Source organism: Anopheles maculipalpis, chromosome 3RL (genome assembly GCF_943734695.1).
Source record: "Anopheles maculipalpis chromosome 3RL, idAnoMacuDA_375_x, whole genome shotgun sequence".
NCBI classification, from domain to species: Eukaryota; Metazoa; Arthropoda; class Insecta; order Diptera; family Culicidae; genus Anopheles; species Anopheles maculipalpis.
The window spans coordinates 66577278-66592151 of record NC_064872.1 but is presented as its reverse complement, the minus strand read 5'-3'; the positions used below and the strand labels follow the sequence as shown (position 1 = coordinate 66592151).

At 40.0% G+C, this 14874-nt stretch overlaps 1 protein-coding gene across 7 annotated transcripts in view; it reads left to right on the top strand.

Annotated features, from left to right (window-relative positions):
* The window catches only part of LOC126562505 (RNA-binding protein Musashi homolog Rbp6), a 584848-nt gene that overhangs the window by 557106 nt on the left and 12868 nt on the right, over positions 1 to 14874 (top strand). For 5 of the 7 annotated variants that reach the window (XM_050219028.1, XM_050219029.1, XM_050219026.1 and 2 more), the window contains 2 exons: positions 3562 to 3594; positions 5984 to 6067. In XM_050219028.1, the coding sequence (XP_050074985.1) occupies positions 3562 to 3594; positions 5984 to 6067 (117 nt within the window). The remainder of the gene's footprint in view (positions 1 to 3561; positions 3595 to 5983; positions 6068 to 14874) is intronic. The other 2 variants (XM_050219030.1, XM_050219027.1) reach the window with 1 other exon arrangement.

Genomic DNA, 14874 nt, shown 5'->3' with positions numbered 1-14874 from the left:
GAAAGGTGGCCAGAGTAACATTTGTTTTTTACATATGTTTACAATTATTTTGCTTATGCAAAGATTTGTTCGAAAGGAATTTATCTTATTCGTGGATTAGTAAAAATGAGTATAATTGCCCTTTTACTCCATAATTTGCATATTCATCAAAAGTCTCGTTGAGCAAGTTTTCTGTGGCCGTGGCTTCGACGCTATGTGATGAATGGAACAGGCATACAAAAACATTTCCAGAAGAAAAATGAGTCTTTTGACAACATTAAAATTTTAAACAACCCAAAATCATCCAATCCCCATAACTAACACGTATCGACCTTAACACAAAATTGTCAAACTAATCGTTTGGGTCGAATATTTTTGACCGATATAAAACATTTTTCCTTTCCCGCTTGATTAATCACCATGAGAACCACTACCGTTTGTAAAAAAGGTTCCATACGAAACTCGCACTCTGTCGTTATATGGATTACAAAGAAGAAACAAAACAACCACTAAGTATTTTATGCACTCTTGCACAAGTATTATCGAACGGTATCCATAATAGCGATAAGGATCAAATGATGCAAATGAATGGCACAAAAACCAACTACATAAATCATACAGTGTTGAAGCAAATTATTTGTTCGCTAAGTCAGTGTCATCCTTTTATTTCCTTGCCTTCAATAACCAGTATTGTGGATGTTTTATAAATTTACTTCACAAATGTACACTGAAAAGCGAGCGATCTATCAAAGATTAAAAAAGGGCAAAAGGGTATAAGATTAATGGAAAGCAAAAGAAAATATCAAACAACAGTATTAAAAAAGCATGAAAAATCAAAGAGCAACAACGAAACAATAATCCATAAACCAGGCATATTACGTGCGTATATTCATATAATTGTAACACATATAATCAAACAAAATATTTGCTGCAAAGTATCTAAGCTTCAGGAAACGAGCAATTGCTTGATTCAGCAGCATTGTGAATGTAAACGAGCAACGTATTAAAAGTCGCTTTCATCGATGTCCAATAGCTTTCGAAAAGTACAGTGTACTTGTGTAAAAGCACAATAATCCTACTAAGAAATCTCCCAAAATGTGTTAAGCTTTATTTATCATTCTAAAGGTATTTTTCTATCAGTTAGATATTTCAAACAATTAAGTAAACTAATTCTTAGTTCTACATTTTATGTTTGGCTGCTGTAAACATCATCGCAATAACTCATTTAAACAACAGTAAAGTGAAGAAAAATCAGAAAAAAAACTTCGAAGAGAGATGAAGAGAGATTGTCTGAGCGCAGCGAAAATGGATATTAATCATAACCTTAAAATCCCTGTAAGGATACTCCACGGTCTCACACGGCAGGACCAGAATTCAAATGACATTCGAAGCGATCCTCCGTAGTGAGAACTGCGTTAGCAACTGCTTGATGGCTGACATATTGTAGAAGGTTGTTAAGTCAATAAGAAAAAGAAGAAGAAGAATCTTCCACAGTAGGACAATAATATTAGTAATGAAGTTGAAGAAACCGTCTCTCCAACAATGGCAACGATTTTAGTTCCTTAACTATTAGCTAAACTCGAGTGACAACTAGTGAGTAGGAGTTTTGTTTGAGTGAGAGTGTGCGCGTGATAGTTTGCAGTTTGTTACATGTTTGTTCTCAATCTCCATCTCCTCTTCGAGTGTACTACCGTACGCTCGTTAGCGTTCGCCTTTTGTGCACAGTTGTTCGTGCAGATTGTTAATCCGTTTTTTTTTTCTACATTCCTTCATTTGAGCAGAGAAGCGTTTCTGTTAGTAATTACCCTAGTAGTGTCACTACTGTCATCCAACTAACAATACTCTACTTCTTATTTTACAAGCTCTAGTACTTAAGTTTAAATTTTTACGAGGTAACGTAGTGCTTGGTTGCACCCAGTTTTGGAGAAGATTTCCGGAACGTAACTATCCATTCGGATGGAGGATGGAGTGCCAAGGTGAGAGCAAACAAGTGAAAACAGAAGCTCCCAAGGTAAGTGACGTACTATAGATCAAAATTCACTTTGTTTTGCAGAGCAACAAGGGGGTAGCTGTGAGCGAATAGCATTACCGTTTAAGGAATCCTTCCGGGAAGTCACTCCGGAAATCACTCCAGCAAGCAAGCACTTAGCAGCCACGGCTCAAACGAAGCAAGCGAAAACCAAAATATTACGCAGATTTAAAAAATCGACCCCAATTTCCGGTGAAATTGATAACTCCGCTCCTTATTATCGATTTCAGAACAAGTGATACATGTGGTGTGATATATAGCATTAGAGGATTTGTTTTCAAATATCTATCAAATACGCTTTTTCTTGCTCTTGGTAACCATCGAAACAATTTTAGAATAGAACTCAATAGTGTGTTAAGCAGAGTGCGTGAGCGTTTGACCAAACATTTGTTAACGATACGATTCCTACATATCCGTTTGACATTAGTCCTAGCGTGTTCTTGAAACGTAGTGATGGGGGTTGGGTATGTCTTCGCAAAACTATAGATAGCGTACAGCAAACGTTAGAAAACAAATACGACGACGGAAGCAAAACATTAGATAAAATAGATAAAAAATCAAAACCAATTTGTAGCTAATAGCGAATCATTTTTGACACTGTTTGATATAAGTAGTTTATAGTGTTTACTTATAATACGTATTCCATAACTTCAGAGTGTGTGTTTTTGTGTGCGTGTGTGGTTACATCTCTGTGTGCAATAGAGTAGCCCGTTGTGCTAGCGACAACGAGCGTCATTTTAATTGCTGGTTAACCAACCCCCGTGGCCCAGACTTCAACGGACAAAATGTGGGTGCAAAGTGCTGCTTTGAGGGCGTTTAAAATGTATATTTTGACTCTTTGGAGGATAAAAATCCACCATGGTTCTTTGACGACGATCCCGTTCGCACTCACCTTCTCTCTTTCTCTCTTTTGTATCCCTCTGTACAACTCTCGTGTACTGTACACAACAAAATCAAGCCGTAGTGTCGTTGCTGTGTTCGTTTTGACTAGTGTTACAACCGTTTTTTTCCGTTTATTTCCATCCAGCAAGCTCATCCCATTGTTTCTGATCGATCCAGCCGCTCGTTTTCATAGTGTTTCCTAGAAGCAGTGTTTTCCTTGTGTTTTCCGTTTGTTGTTCAATTGTTTTCGTATTACTGGATGTAGTGTCGCTTTTGCTATTTTTATACAGTTTTGTTTAAACAAAAAAAAAAAAAACAGTTGTTTTGTTGCCAGTTTTCCCCACCTCCAATATCTGATCGATCATCCAGCAGAAGCTTTCAACTCCTGAAAAAGAATTTCCTATTTTTTAAGAAAATTTTAAAACCGACCAAGTAGTAAAAAAGTTTCTGGCTCGAAACGATCACCCAACGGAACTTCTTCTGTTCAATGTGTTGCGATTGTTTTCTTGCTTTGCGCGGGACGCTCCGTACATTCTTGTGACGCTAATTATTTTCCCCACTTTTCATGTCTCGTAATTCAACATTGGTAACCAAACAGCAATCCCAGCCCCGTTTTTCACTAGAACGTGTCTAAACGTAGCATTTTTTTGTTTCGTTTTCTGCATTTTTAGATTTTATGTGGTCGCTGGGGACATTACCTGATGGTAAGAAAATTTAAATTTCTCTCTTATTACTACTACTACTACTACTACTACTGCAACTACCAAAGACAAAACTACTTCCTACAGTTCTTTCTTCCTTTCTATGCAACTATTAAACTATTAAAAATATGCATTTAAATTCCATGACTCGCATGGATCATATTGAGATGAAGAAAATGACACAATTGGAAACATAATATTTAGCAAAAACTTAGCAAATTGTTCACTAAACTCTGTGTCTCTCTGCAAACAGCAAGCTCGTATGCAAACTTTACCCAACAAAATAATACAAACTAGTTGATCAATTCAATGGCAAACGTTTTAATTTTTCTTACTATCAAACTTTTCAAAAAAAAAAAAAGAACCAAAACCAAAATAACAGCGAACATTTCCATTGTATTTCTAGTACCTGTTTTTGTTTTTCAATGTATTTGTACAAATTTTAGTTTCATTGCATCAGCCAACGTGTTGTACGGCAACACTTTTTACACCGTATTGTCTGTAGTCCTGTGTTCAATTTTACTCATGAAAAGAACAATGTCCTTTTTTCTTAATTATTCCTCAAACTTAAAACATCATTTTTTATTCTACAATGCAAATGACGATCGAAGAAAAAAATTCTAAACATTAGTAATCCTTGCAGAAGCATTGTTGCTATACAATTCATTGAGTCGATGTATTGTTTTTAATTTCAAACCAAATTCTCGATGTGCTTTAGATGGATCTTTGTTTCTCATTTTGCAAAACGGTTAAATTTCATACGTTCAATTTGCCTTCAATGTATTTAAAAACTAGTACTTCGTTCATCAAAAACACACATACAATATGGAGGCATGCAATCGAAATGTTTAACTGCCCAACAGTGTGCAGCAAAACGAATCTGTTCTTTTCATATGTACCTTCCACCGCAATCAGCTTGCACACCGGTTGTGTTTCATTCCTTTTCTTTTCGTTTCTTTTCAATAAACATACAAAACGTCTTTCTACAGGACAGAAAATTACAACTTGCAAATAATACACAATTCCACAATTCCCGCATATTAAACGTAGCTCGTTCTAAATGTTCGCTAGTTCGTTAATAATTTTCTTCCTTGTTTTCCTATTCTGTTTTTGTACCTTTTTTGACAACATTATAGGTTACTTATTTTGTTTACCTAGCCATAATTGTTTCATTTACTAAACTAAACGCGTCTACTTTTTGGCCATGATCCTAAACTAGAATTTTGTCCTCCCAACCAAACACCACTGCAAATATATACGTACGTGCTTTAAACTTTCTCTGTGCCACTTGCAAACTTTGCAGGATGAAATCAACGAACGAACTTGCCAACGATGTGAATAAAATCATGCCCTGGCAAGCGTGTAAGTATGCATCAATCTGATTAGACTGGGAAAATGTTAGTGGGTGAACAAAAAAAAAAGCCTATGACCCAAAAACTGTAGCTATAAACGTAAATAAAACATTAGTAAACCAAGAGTGAACGTCAGCCACTAGCTGAGCCGAGTTATGTTACGTTCGATTGTCTAGTGAAAGTATGCAATAATTCATCTACTTAGCCAAATGTCTTTCCATCATTTTATCATTTTATAGTTTACTAATTAAAACACTTTAGCAACGAGTTGCATTTAGAATACATCGGAATAGGCTAAAAAAGCTAGTAAAGCGATGGTCAACTACTTCTGGGGACCTATTTGCTAGATTCTATTTCTCATTCCAACCCAACAGTTTTTGGTTTATAACATTTTTGGTAGTTTTTATATTAGAAGTCACTGAGTAGTAGTTCTTAAAAACGTTTTTAAAATTCACATCCGTTCAGCAGCAGGTAGCAGGAGGATTTCGAAACAGGAGCAGGAGGATTTCGAATGTGTTCAGAAGAACGTACAAATTATGCTCTTAACAACCATCAGGTTTTTTCAAACGATAAAGAAGCTTTTTCTTAATATTGTGAAAATGTATTTGTCTTCTGCACCACGACTCAAAGTAAATTTTCTTAGTCATGAAGAAAATTGATGCATACAACGTTCGTTTCGCGCGCTGATTTCGCCTGTTATCGTTTGTGCTTGTTGTATTTTCGACGTCTCAATTTTTGCTAATATTGTTTTCCCGTTTTCGCGATATGTTTCCATCTTACGAATCCTTCCACCGATGCCCATCTCCATCGGTAATCTCAACTCAATACAAGCCAAACAAAGCCATCCTTCACACTGACAATTCTACATGGAAGAAATGCTAATACTCTATGAAGCGTGCATAAGAAACTCATACTAAATGACGTCTAATTGATTCTTCTCTCTTTTTTTCTCTTTCTCTTTTTCCCTTCTCTTCCTCGCTTTCTTTCCCCACGACCCGTATTGGAACAACAACACCAAAAAATCGCATACATTTTCACAGGTTTCCCCGCTGCCGCATACGCTGCGTACGCAGCCGGTCGTGGCTTTTCCGGCTACCCGAGCTTTGGACTACCGTACCCAACAGGTAACCTTAACTTGGCGAGTTTGCACGCACATTTAACAGGCAACCACCATCACCTGCACCACCACCATCACAACAATCCCTCCCATCATTCGTCCTCTTCCGGCGGTGCCGCCGGGGGCAACACGTCCACGGCTGCGGCGGCGGCTGCTGCAGCTGCTGCGGCCGCCGCCGCCGCAACCATTCATCATCCGTTGCTTGCCGGCGGTACCGGTGCGGCCGTATCCTCCTGCCATCCGCTACACCACCATCACCACCATCACCATCCGTTCGAACACTTGGGGCACCTGTTTTCGCACCATCACCATCCGGGTGCGGCGGCCGCGGCAGCTGCAGCAGCCGCCGCTGCCGCCACCCATCACCATTCGCTGCAGTTGTGAATGCAGCCGAGGGCGCGTCCACCGACGGCGCTTGCCCGTACCGCACCCTTGCACTCTGCCGTGTCTGCTAACGCATCCTCTAACACTACCAGCACGGCTACGGTAACTCCGTCCGATGGTTCTTCGGTGGAGCAGGTGGATGAAGCTGACACATCCACCGGTACTTTGCAGCCGTGCGACAAAGAGTCTACTAATAAAGCACTAACGCCCTCGGTTAAGCATGATGAGGGTAAAAATCGCGCCGGACAGAAATGACGCGAAATGTTGGCGAATGGCACAGGCAGGAGTAACAATGCGTTCTACTGTGACGTCGCCTCGTTTGATCGTTGCTGTGGTTGTTTTTATTGCGATCAGCAGCTTTGTTGCGATTGTTATCGCTGAATTTGGGGGGGGGGGGGGGGGGGGAATCTTGGTTGGCCAAATTATAGTTGAGAATCTTATACAATTGCGTCCATTTTGAGGCTCTTTAGCAAATGAAGCTGTTTGGAAACCGATTTCCAATAAGCTTGTTGTTGGGATATTGAAAAAGAAATGCAGAATTTAGTTAACAACGATAACAAAATTTAACAAAACTCACTTTAAAGGGCTGCTAATGCTGCTTTCTAAATAATACAATGCATTCCTGTCCAATATTTATATTAAGCTTAAAGAAAAGTATCTCCAACATTTAGCAAAAGTAGACAAAGTTTTGAAAGCCCTGTTCAGAATCCGCTTCTTCTAGAACTAAACAAGATACTTCAAGCAATAAAAAAAAAGTATACCCACTCTAAGACATACCGTTTTCAATTCTCAATCAGTGAAAGTATATCGTATTGAATAAACTCTCTATAGCACAGTTGTTACGACAGGTATAGGGACAGATACAGAAACAGATTACTCAGTACTAGTGTCACTATCTAGACTTCTCTTTGAACTAGCATTTAAACAAATACGCATTTAAAAAGTACTTAACATAGCTTGCTTTGTTGCTACATGCATAATGTGTGGTAAAAGTGTAGCTTTAACTGGAAAACGATTTCATAAACGTATTATAAATCTTGCTGAGACAGCATAGTTAGCACAATTTAGATATCACTCAATGTACTCTGTAATCCATAGCAAAGAAACTGAAGTTTTTGATGAGTTTGAAACAAGACACCTTAGAGGTAGTTTGCAAAACAGTTATTGAGATTGAAAAGTAGATGGAATGTTTATTTCATGAGCAATTTTTCATACCCCTAATGCTCATTTGTAGAAGAACCCTCCCGAATCAAGCCGGAACTCACCCAAGATACCAGGTTTTTAAACACGCAGTGTGTTTTATTTTCCCATGCGTCGTTCATTCGTTCTCCTATCTTGAAAACAAAACACCACTGACCACCATCGCGTGACGCGATTGTTTCACACTTAAACAAACGCATTACGATGACAGTTTGGATTTTTGGGACTGCCCCTGATGAGAAGGTTTACCGTCCCGGTAGCACATAGCTAATGAGGGATGGTAACCGGGAACAAAATGCCTCATCATTTCCACGATGACATAATAATACTTTTTTTCCCCCGTGTGTCCCAAAATGATTGTCTAAATTTTCAACACTCGTTCTGGTACGAAAAAAAAAAGAATCAAAATCCCTACACACGCTATCCCGTTGACAGGTATATTTCGCATTAAGCTATGTCCCATATCTCACCCTTTATTTCGAAAAAGAGGTGCGAACGAATAACGACAAAAAAAAGGATTCTAACCCCCAAGATCAAAATAAACACTGCCGTCACACACAAAATCTATCGCACAGGACATGGTCCGACGTGTGTAGGTGTATGGGTGTGGTGCGTAATGTAAATATTTACATAATTCATAAAGTGATTATAATGTGCAGTGAAAAGCCCCGGCCAAACCGTGTTTGCTTTCCTATGACACTTTCGGTAAATCCGATATGGGCAAGCGCTCACGCGGCACGATGCCGTAGACGTATGGAGTGATGGAGTAGTGTGTGGGGACAAATTATGCCTACCTATAAGGGCACAAGAAAGGTGTGACCTCGCGATAGAAAGCTTTCGTTTTTTTTTTTTGTGTGGGGAGGTCCATGAAACGGATTAAGAAATTTCTTTTCGAAAGGCGTTCTAGAAACACGTCCAACGAATTACCCGGTGGCAAGGTGTAAATGAGCATGTCATATATTATATCATAAAGCAAACATCAACTACACTACTTTCCCCGAACGAACGAGCGGTTATGGAGCGGCCAGAACGATAAACGATAGCGAAATGTCGCCACAGACCGGTTTGTGGAATGGTGAAAGCTGGGAAAACTAATAATTCCTCCAACCTAGCTTCGCATACCATCGCACCCTCAAAATCACCCCTCATTACACACACACACCACGCGAGAGCACCAAGCAGACCAGGAGTGTGTAAAGTTTATCACCATAAATTTACATATAATAACTTGACGGTGGCATAGGATATGCTGGGCCGGGCCTGCTGCACGGTGAAATCCGTGTTGGTTCCGATAATAAATTGAATTGCACCACGGTCGCCACCAGCGGGGAAAGTTACCGTGGCGTGCGGTGTTGCGATGATGAAGTGTTCATCTTAATTCTAGTGTCAACTCACTTCGGAACTCTTTCGCTTGTGTCTCTCGGCTAGCCGAAACGACACAATGCTGCGTGTTCCTTTGCATGTCAATCATTCACACGGGAGCAATGCTTCTCTCGCCGATTGCTTACAGCGGGTTGGAGGTAACTTTTGTTTATCTAGCGTCGCAAGCACTAATCGCAATTATTATCACCTGCCATGGTTAATCACAGTGTGTTGAGTTGTGTTGGGAATGGTTAGGGCGGGCAGCTTGGAACGGGTGCTGTGAAAAGGTTTGTTTGTCTGGAGCTGCATCACGAGGAAGAAGTAATTACAGCAATTTTATATAAAATTCATTGTAAGCTATTTTTGAGTTCAATCGGCGGGGCAACAGATATCTCAGTCATTGTTTTCGAAGCCACTATCACATCACACTATTGAACAAGATCCTTATTTTGAGTCGACTGTTTAAAATCATAAGAAGTGAACCTTCAGACTAAAGGCTACAGTTTTCCGACTCCAGGCGATGGGTCTAAAAGCCAGTTTCCACATCTGCAAGACACTTAGTATGAAAAGGGGTCCATTTTCAACTCAAATCATTAAAACCTTTTGCAGTTTCAGTACACTTGACTAACACCTTGATTGCTGTATGTCCTTGATCTTTGCTTGCCTCGCATTTCACTGAAGAGATGTTTCAGAATAATGATCTGATCCTTAAACATTCCCAACATCAACTAGGATTTCTTCATCCATGATATCCAGGATCTGTATAAATCGCATGTATTTAGGAATTTACTCTGTGCAAAACAACACAGGACAGCGAAAAACCACCTTTCTAAAGCGATTCAAATCATTTCCCAATCTATGAAAAAGGCTTCCCTTATCGCACAGCTCTCAGCTTGCACCGAGTTAGAAAGTCCTATGCAAAGCAGTTGACCTACCACACCACCATCAATGTATTTCCAGCGCTGGTGTTAGCATCGGTTTCCACCAATGTTTGCTTCCCGCTGGGCACGCGTGCACTTGGGAAAGGTTGGAGAAAAGATTGACGACCACCGCTATCGTGCGGTAATTGAGTTCGGAGGCTAACACTTTCACCAGCGTGACATACCCGCTGCACCAAATGTGTAACGGTGATGATATGATTTATAGGAAAAACAGCAAGCCACCAATAACCTCCACGGCGTTGGACCGTCGATCCCATTTGGCTAGCGTCTTTATCCTGCCTTCATGCCTCGGAAAATTGCATCCTGCTGGCGTTAGCTTAAGGTGTAGATTTGCATTTTAATTAGAGGTAGTTAACGCTGCTTGCGCCCACCCCGTTTTGGAACGGTTTGATGGTTTTCCACCGTGCCGTAGCGGAACCTCAACCCGTGTGCACCAGAGCTTCCACTGGAGCGCGTGTGTGTGTTGAAGTTTTCCGGCCACGGTTTCGCTATGGCACGGCATACCAAGATACCTTCCGGCAGCAATTCGTTAAGCACAAGCGTCCCTCGAAGTGGGTAGGCGAAGTTTTATGAGCATTGTTAGCGAAACGATTTGGAGCCGGTTGTTCAGGTTAAGTATTTTTAATGGACTATGAACCTTTTACGTACGGCATCGGCCAGTCACCGGTCGTTGGTGGTACGGGGAAGGGTGGGTTTTTAGGGAAAGTGTTGTGCTTGCTTGGCACCAACACCAATGTGAGTGCATGTGAGATAGTTCTCGGTTTAGCTCGACGTTTATAACCGTTGTTAAAATGCACCCAGCAGGCGACCAGCATGTACTGGTCAGGCTGGACGGTGGCGGTGGAAAATCGCTAGAGCAACCAGCTTCTGGGTTAGAAAAATTAAAAGGCAAAAAACCATAAACAAAACCGAACGTTTTGTTGTGAACCACGTCGCAAAGGGTACGCCCTTAAACCCAGAGGTAATGGGATGTTAGTTTTCATTTCAATCAGATAAGCTAATTGAGCAATTAAGCGGTCCCGCGCTCGCAAAACCGGTGGTGAGTGAATATTTCTAGTCAAACCGTGGTTTTGTAAACACTATCCGGTTATTAAAACATGCAATGTTTCACGTCTATTTGTTGTTATTATAAATGCACACTTGATTTTAGCATTTTTATATTATTATCCGCAACAATTCCGACCCAATGTATGGTAGGGAAAAATGATCCAATTAACAAAACTACGCAATCCTTTAAAAACAAAACGACAGTAAACTTTCGCTCCGCAGTGACACATTTTCAACTTCATCTGCAAAATAAATAAAAAAACACAGACAATACATGCACTACAGCAATAATACACCGTGGAAAACTATCGCCATGCACACCCATCATTGCTTCACAACTAAGCCACTTTTACGAGCCAACCATCGAGTACTTTATACTCAACCATCGCTTTCCTTTCCTAACGAGCATTCCGAGCCGTTTGGAGCAACCGAAAAATGGACCGCCCCGAATGAAGCCATTCCGATGCATCGCCCAACCAAACGACGACGCTATGCTTTGTTCCCACGATGCCCGCAACAATGGTTAGCCAAAAATTTTCGCGTCGAATGAGCCACGTACACCAAAGTACACTCCACCACCGAGCCTGACCGCGAAATCTATTGCCCTAGCGTTTTATCTTGTGCACGGCGGGACGATGTTGTTTGTAGCGCTAGAATTGCTTGTAATATACGGAACGAAGTGCTCTTGGCTGTTAGTCTAGAGCAATGGGTGCGCATATGCTATGTGAGGGTACGTCCCATCTTATATGTTAATGTGCGTTCACCCAAAATGGCTTTTATTGTCCCGCAAGACAGTTATGCTGTCGGACCTGTCCGTACTATCAAAACCGATTTGTGCGAGGTTTTCGTTTTAATTGTGGTGCTGTTGTTATACCGCTTACAAGCAGATGGGCATTACCGTTCTGGTGTTTAGCATTCTTATTTTCATCTTGATTTTATCCTTGCGTTAGATAAAAAGCGTGTATCGAACTTTTTCTTCAGATTAGTGTAACCCGTTTTTTGTGTTTCTTTTTTGTGTTTTATCGTTTGTAGTGAGTGTGTGTTTTTTAGTTTTTTTTTATGTTTTTCTAATCTGCTTCTATTATTTATGTTTTATATGCCAAGTGTGTGTGTGTGTTCTAGTTTGTTTTCCATTATTTGTTCGAAGTTGTTTTCCTTTCACTTTTCTTTTGGACTTATTTTTCTGAAATTTCTTTTTCTCTTTCTCTTTCTTTCTTTCCTTTCTTTTCTCTACGTTCTTTTCTTTCTTCTGTTTCACGTACCTTTCGCTATCGCTTCGTGCATCATCACTATCCCATTTTTCATGCGTAAACCTGTCACTTCTACTGCACCGTGGGGCACGCAACAGGTGTGATGGGTGTTATGCCCGAGAACCGTATCATCATGGGTGACTATCTAAGTATGGGTCCGTCGACATCATCCTCCTGAGCGCGGGGGAGCTGCGGGTTGAGATGACGTTGTAAAAGAGAATAGTGGCACCAGACACGAAAATATTGTCTTTTTTCAAACAAATCGAAAATTTGAACAATTTTGTTTCTAAAGAAAAAAAACTCGTCAAATCATCGAAAGTTATTTTAATAGTAAATTTTTTTCTTACCAAAAATGGAAATGGAAATACACAATTCTTTTTTTAATTTTCTGCAATGAAAAGTACACAAAACAATAAAACATAAGTTTAAAAGCTATGACGTCACAAAAACACAACATAAATGTATGTTAACATGCTTGGAAAAACAAACTTTCATTAAGACACACCTGTCACTTGAATAAATATTAATTTTAAACCTTAAATATGATTTGTTTTTAATTATTGTAAAATACTTTTCTTGGCATTTTATGAATTGTTCTAAAATTCCAATGAATCGAAAAGCATTTCAGCGATATTTTGCATCGCTCTTTAGTAAAGAAAAGCCACATCCACAGTTGGCCGTCCTTTATGAATAAAAAAAAAGCCACATCCACAGTGAAGCATGCTTCAAATATTTTCCAATCAATAAAACAAATACAGTTGTACATCACCCTAAATGGCACCCGAAAACACGGCCAAAGTATTATGCCAAGCACATCAAAAATGGCACTCTTGGAACAACATTAAATTTTACCACAATCGCGCCTCGCTTTCGGAATGGTTTTTGTGCAAAGCTTCGCGCAACAACTGGTAGCCAGTGCTTTGCAAACATGGGTATTTGCGTACCCGAACTGCTCACGTACCGATTGTCCACAAACATTTGCAAAATCGGAGCTAATCCACTCACGAAATCGATAACGCAAATTAAGTCATTACGGTTTGCTGGCAATTTCCAATTTGCATTTCCATTTCGTGTCGGTGTGCTTGTGTGCTTGAGTGGAAGTGAACGCTGGAGCGAAGTGTTTGTATTTTGATTTGCACTACTTTCCTCTAATCAAGTGGAAATTTGTCGTTGCCAGAAATCTTCGAGAGAAATTTATTATTGTTAAAACACTGGAAAAGGCGACTTCTTGAACTTCTTTTTGGCTAACTTTACTTCAATCGAATTGGGTTAGCTAAATTCCGCCCAATCCTTATTATTTTCCAACCCCATGCTACTCACGCACACACAACGATGCAACGATGCACGTTTAATGGCACGCTGGCACAACTATCACACCTAATTCGTGATCGAACGCACCATGGCAACCATGGGTCAAGTTGGTTACACCGGTAAAGTGGCAAGATAATTTCCAAACCCATCCGACGGGTGGATGGGGCGGGCCGTGTGCAACGCAAAGTGCGAATGCATTTTAAATGATGTTTTTGGTTTGAGGGTAAATTAACATTTTCATTACAAATTCTAACATCGTGATGAATACCGGTCATCACACGTGTGTTGCCTAACGGAAGGTGAAAATTTGCCTAACGGACATGTTGTGGGAGGGTGCGGTTGCAGGTGAGCAATTTTGACTGGGTTGGCGGTAGGGGCAAGGAGGAGGGAAAGTGACCGGAGACAGATAACCGACCCGGAACCGGGTTCAGCTGGAGACTGGTGATGAGTGAATTCGAATCGGTGGTCTGGGGAATGATCCTACACATTTACGGCATGAATAATAAATGATGCCGATCGAAATAAATCACCATTCGAAGCGAACAATCGTTTGTGTGAGTGTGTGTACGGTATTATGTAAAGGACAAACTGGGGTGGACAAGCCAGGGTTACGTGAGTTTCTGTGAAATGGCGCATTCTGTCAGAACACTTTGCAACATGGAAGTGAAAATAAATGCTACCAAAAGACTTGCCAAATGAATAAGTGCTTCAGAGCTGATTCAAGCTACATATTTTGCTGATTGTTTAATGCAGATTTGCTGGTGATGGTGGAGAATCTTTCAACATTTCCATATTTTCTGCTTTTTTTCGATAAAACTTTTTAAATTCGTGCCCAAGTCTAGAACAAAAACCAAAATCATTGCATTTCCTATTCTTCCCTTGATACTCCAATTCCAACACCCATCCACCTCACTAACACTGCCGCATACACAAGAAAAAAAGCTTCGCCGTATGTCACATTGTTGTCGTTTTTCACCTCGTTCCCGTGTGTTGCGCTGAGTAAACCAATTCAAAACATAAAAAACAAAGAAAAGGTTACGTTAATGACTGTTCATCATGTATTTTGAATAATTTATCCATACAAAAGCATCGACATGATAGGCGTCCGATGTTTCGAAAATGAAGAGACTATGATTTACATTTTGGAGCAAAATTATTGTGAAACTTTATTGAAAATTAAATGTTTATTCTACTCAAAGTCATAAACAAACCGTTCGATTGCACCATACGAAATTGAAATTTTTCAGATTCAGAAATTGAATCATTTTAAAGCAATTTATAATTTATATTTTACCTAAGAAATGAGAAAAAATGGCTAG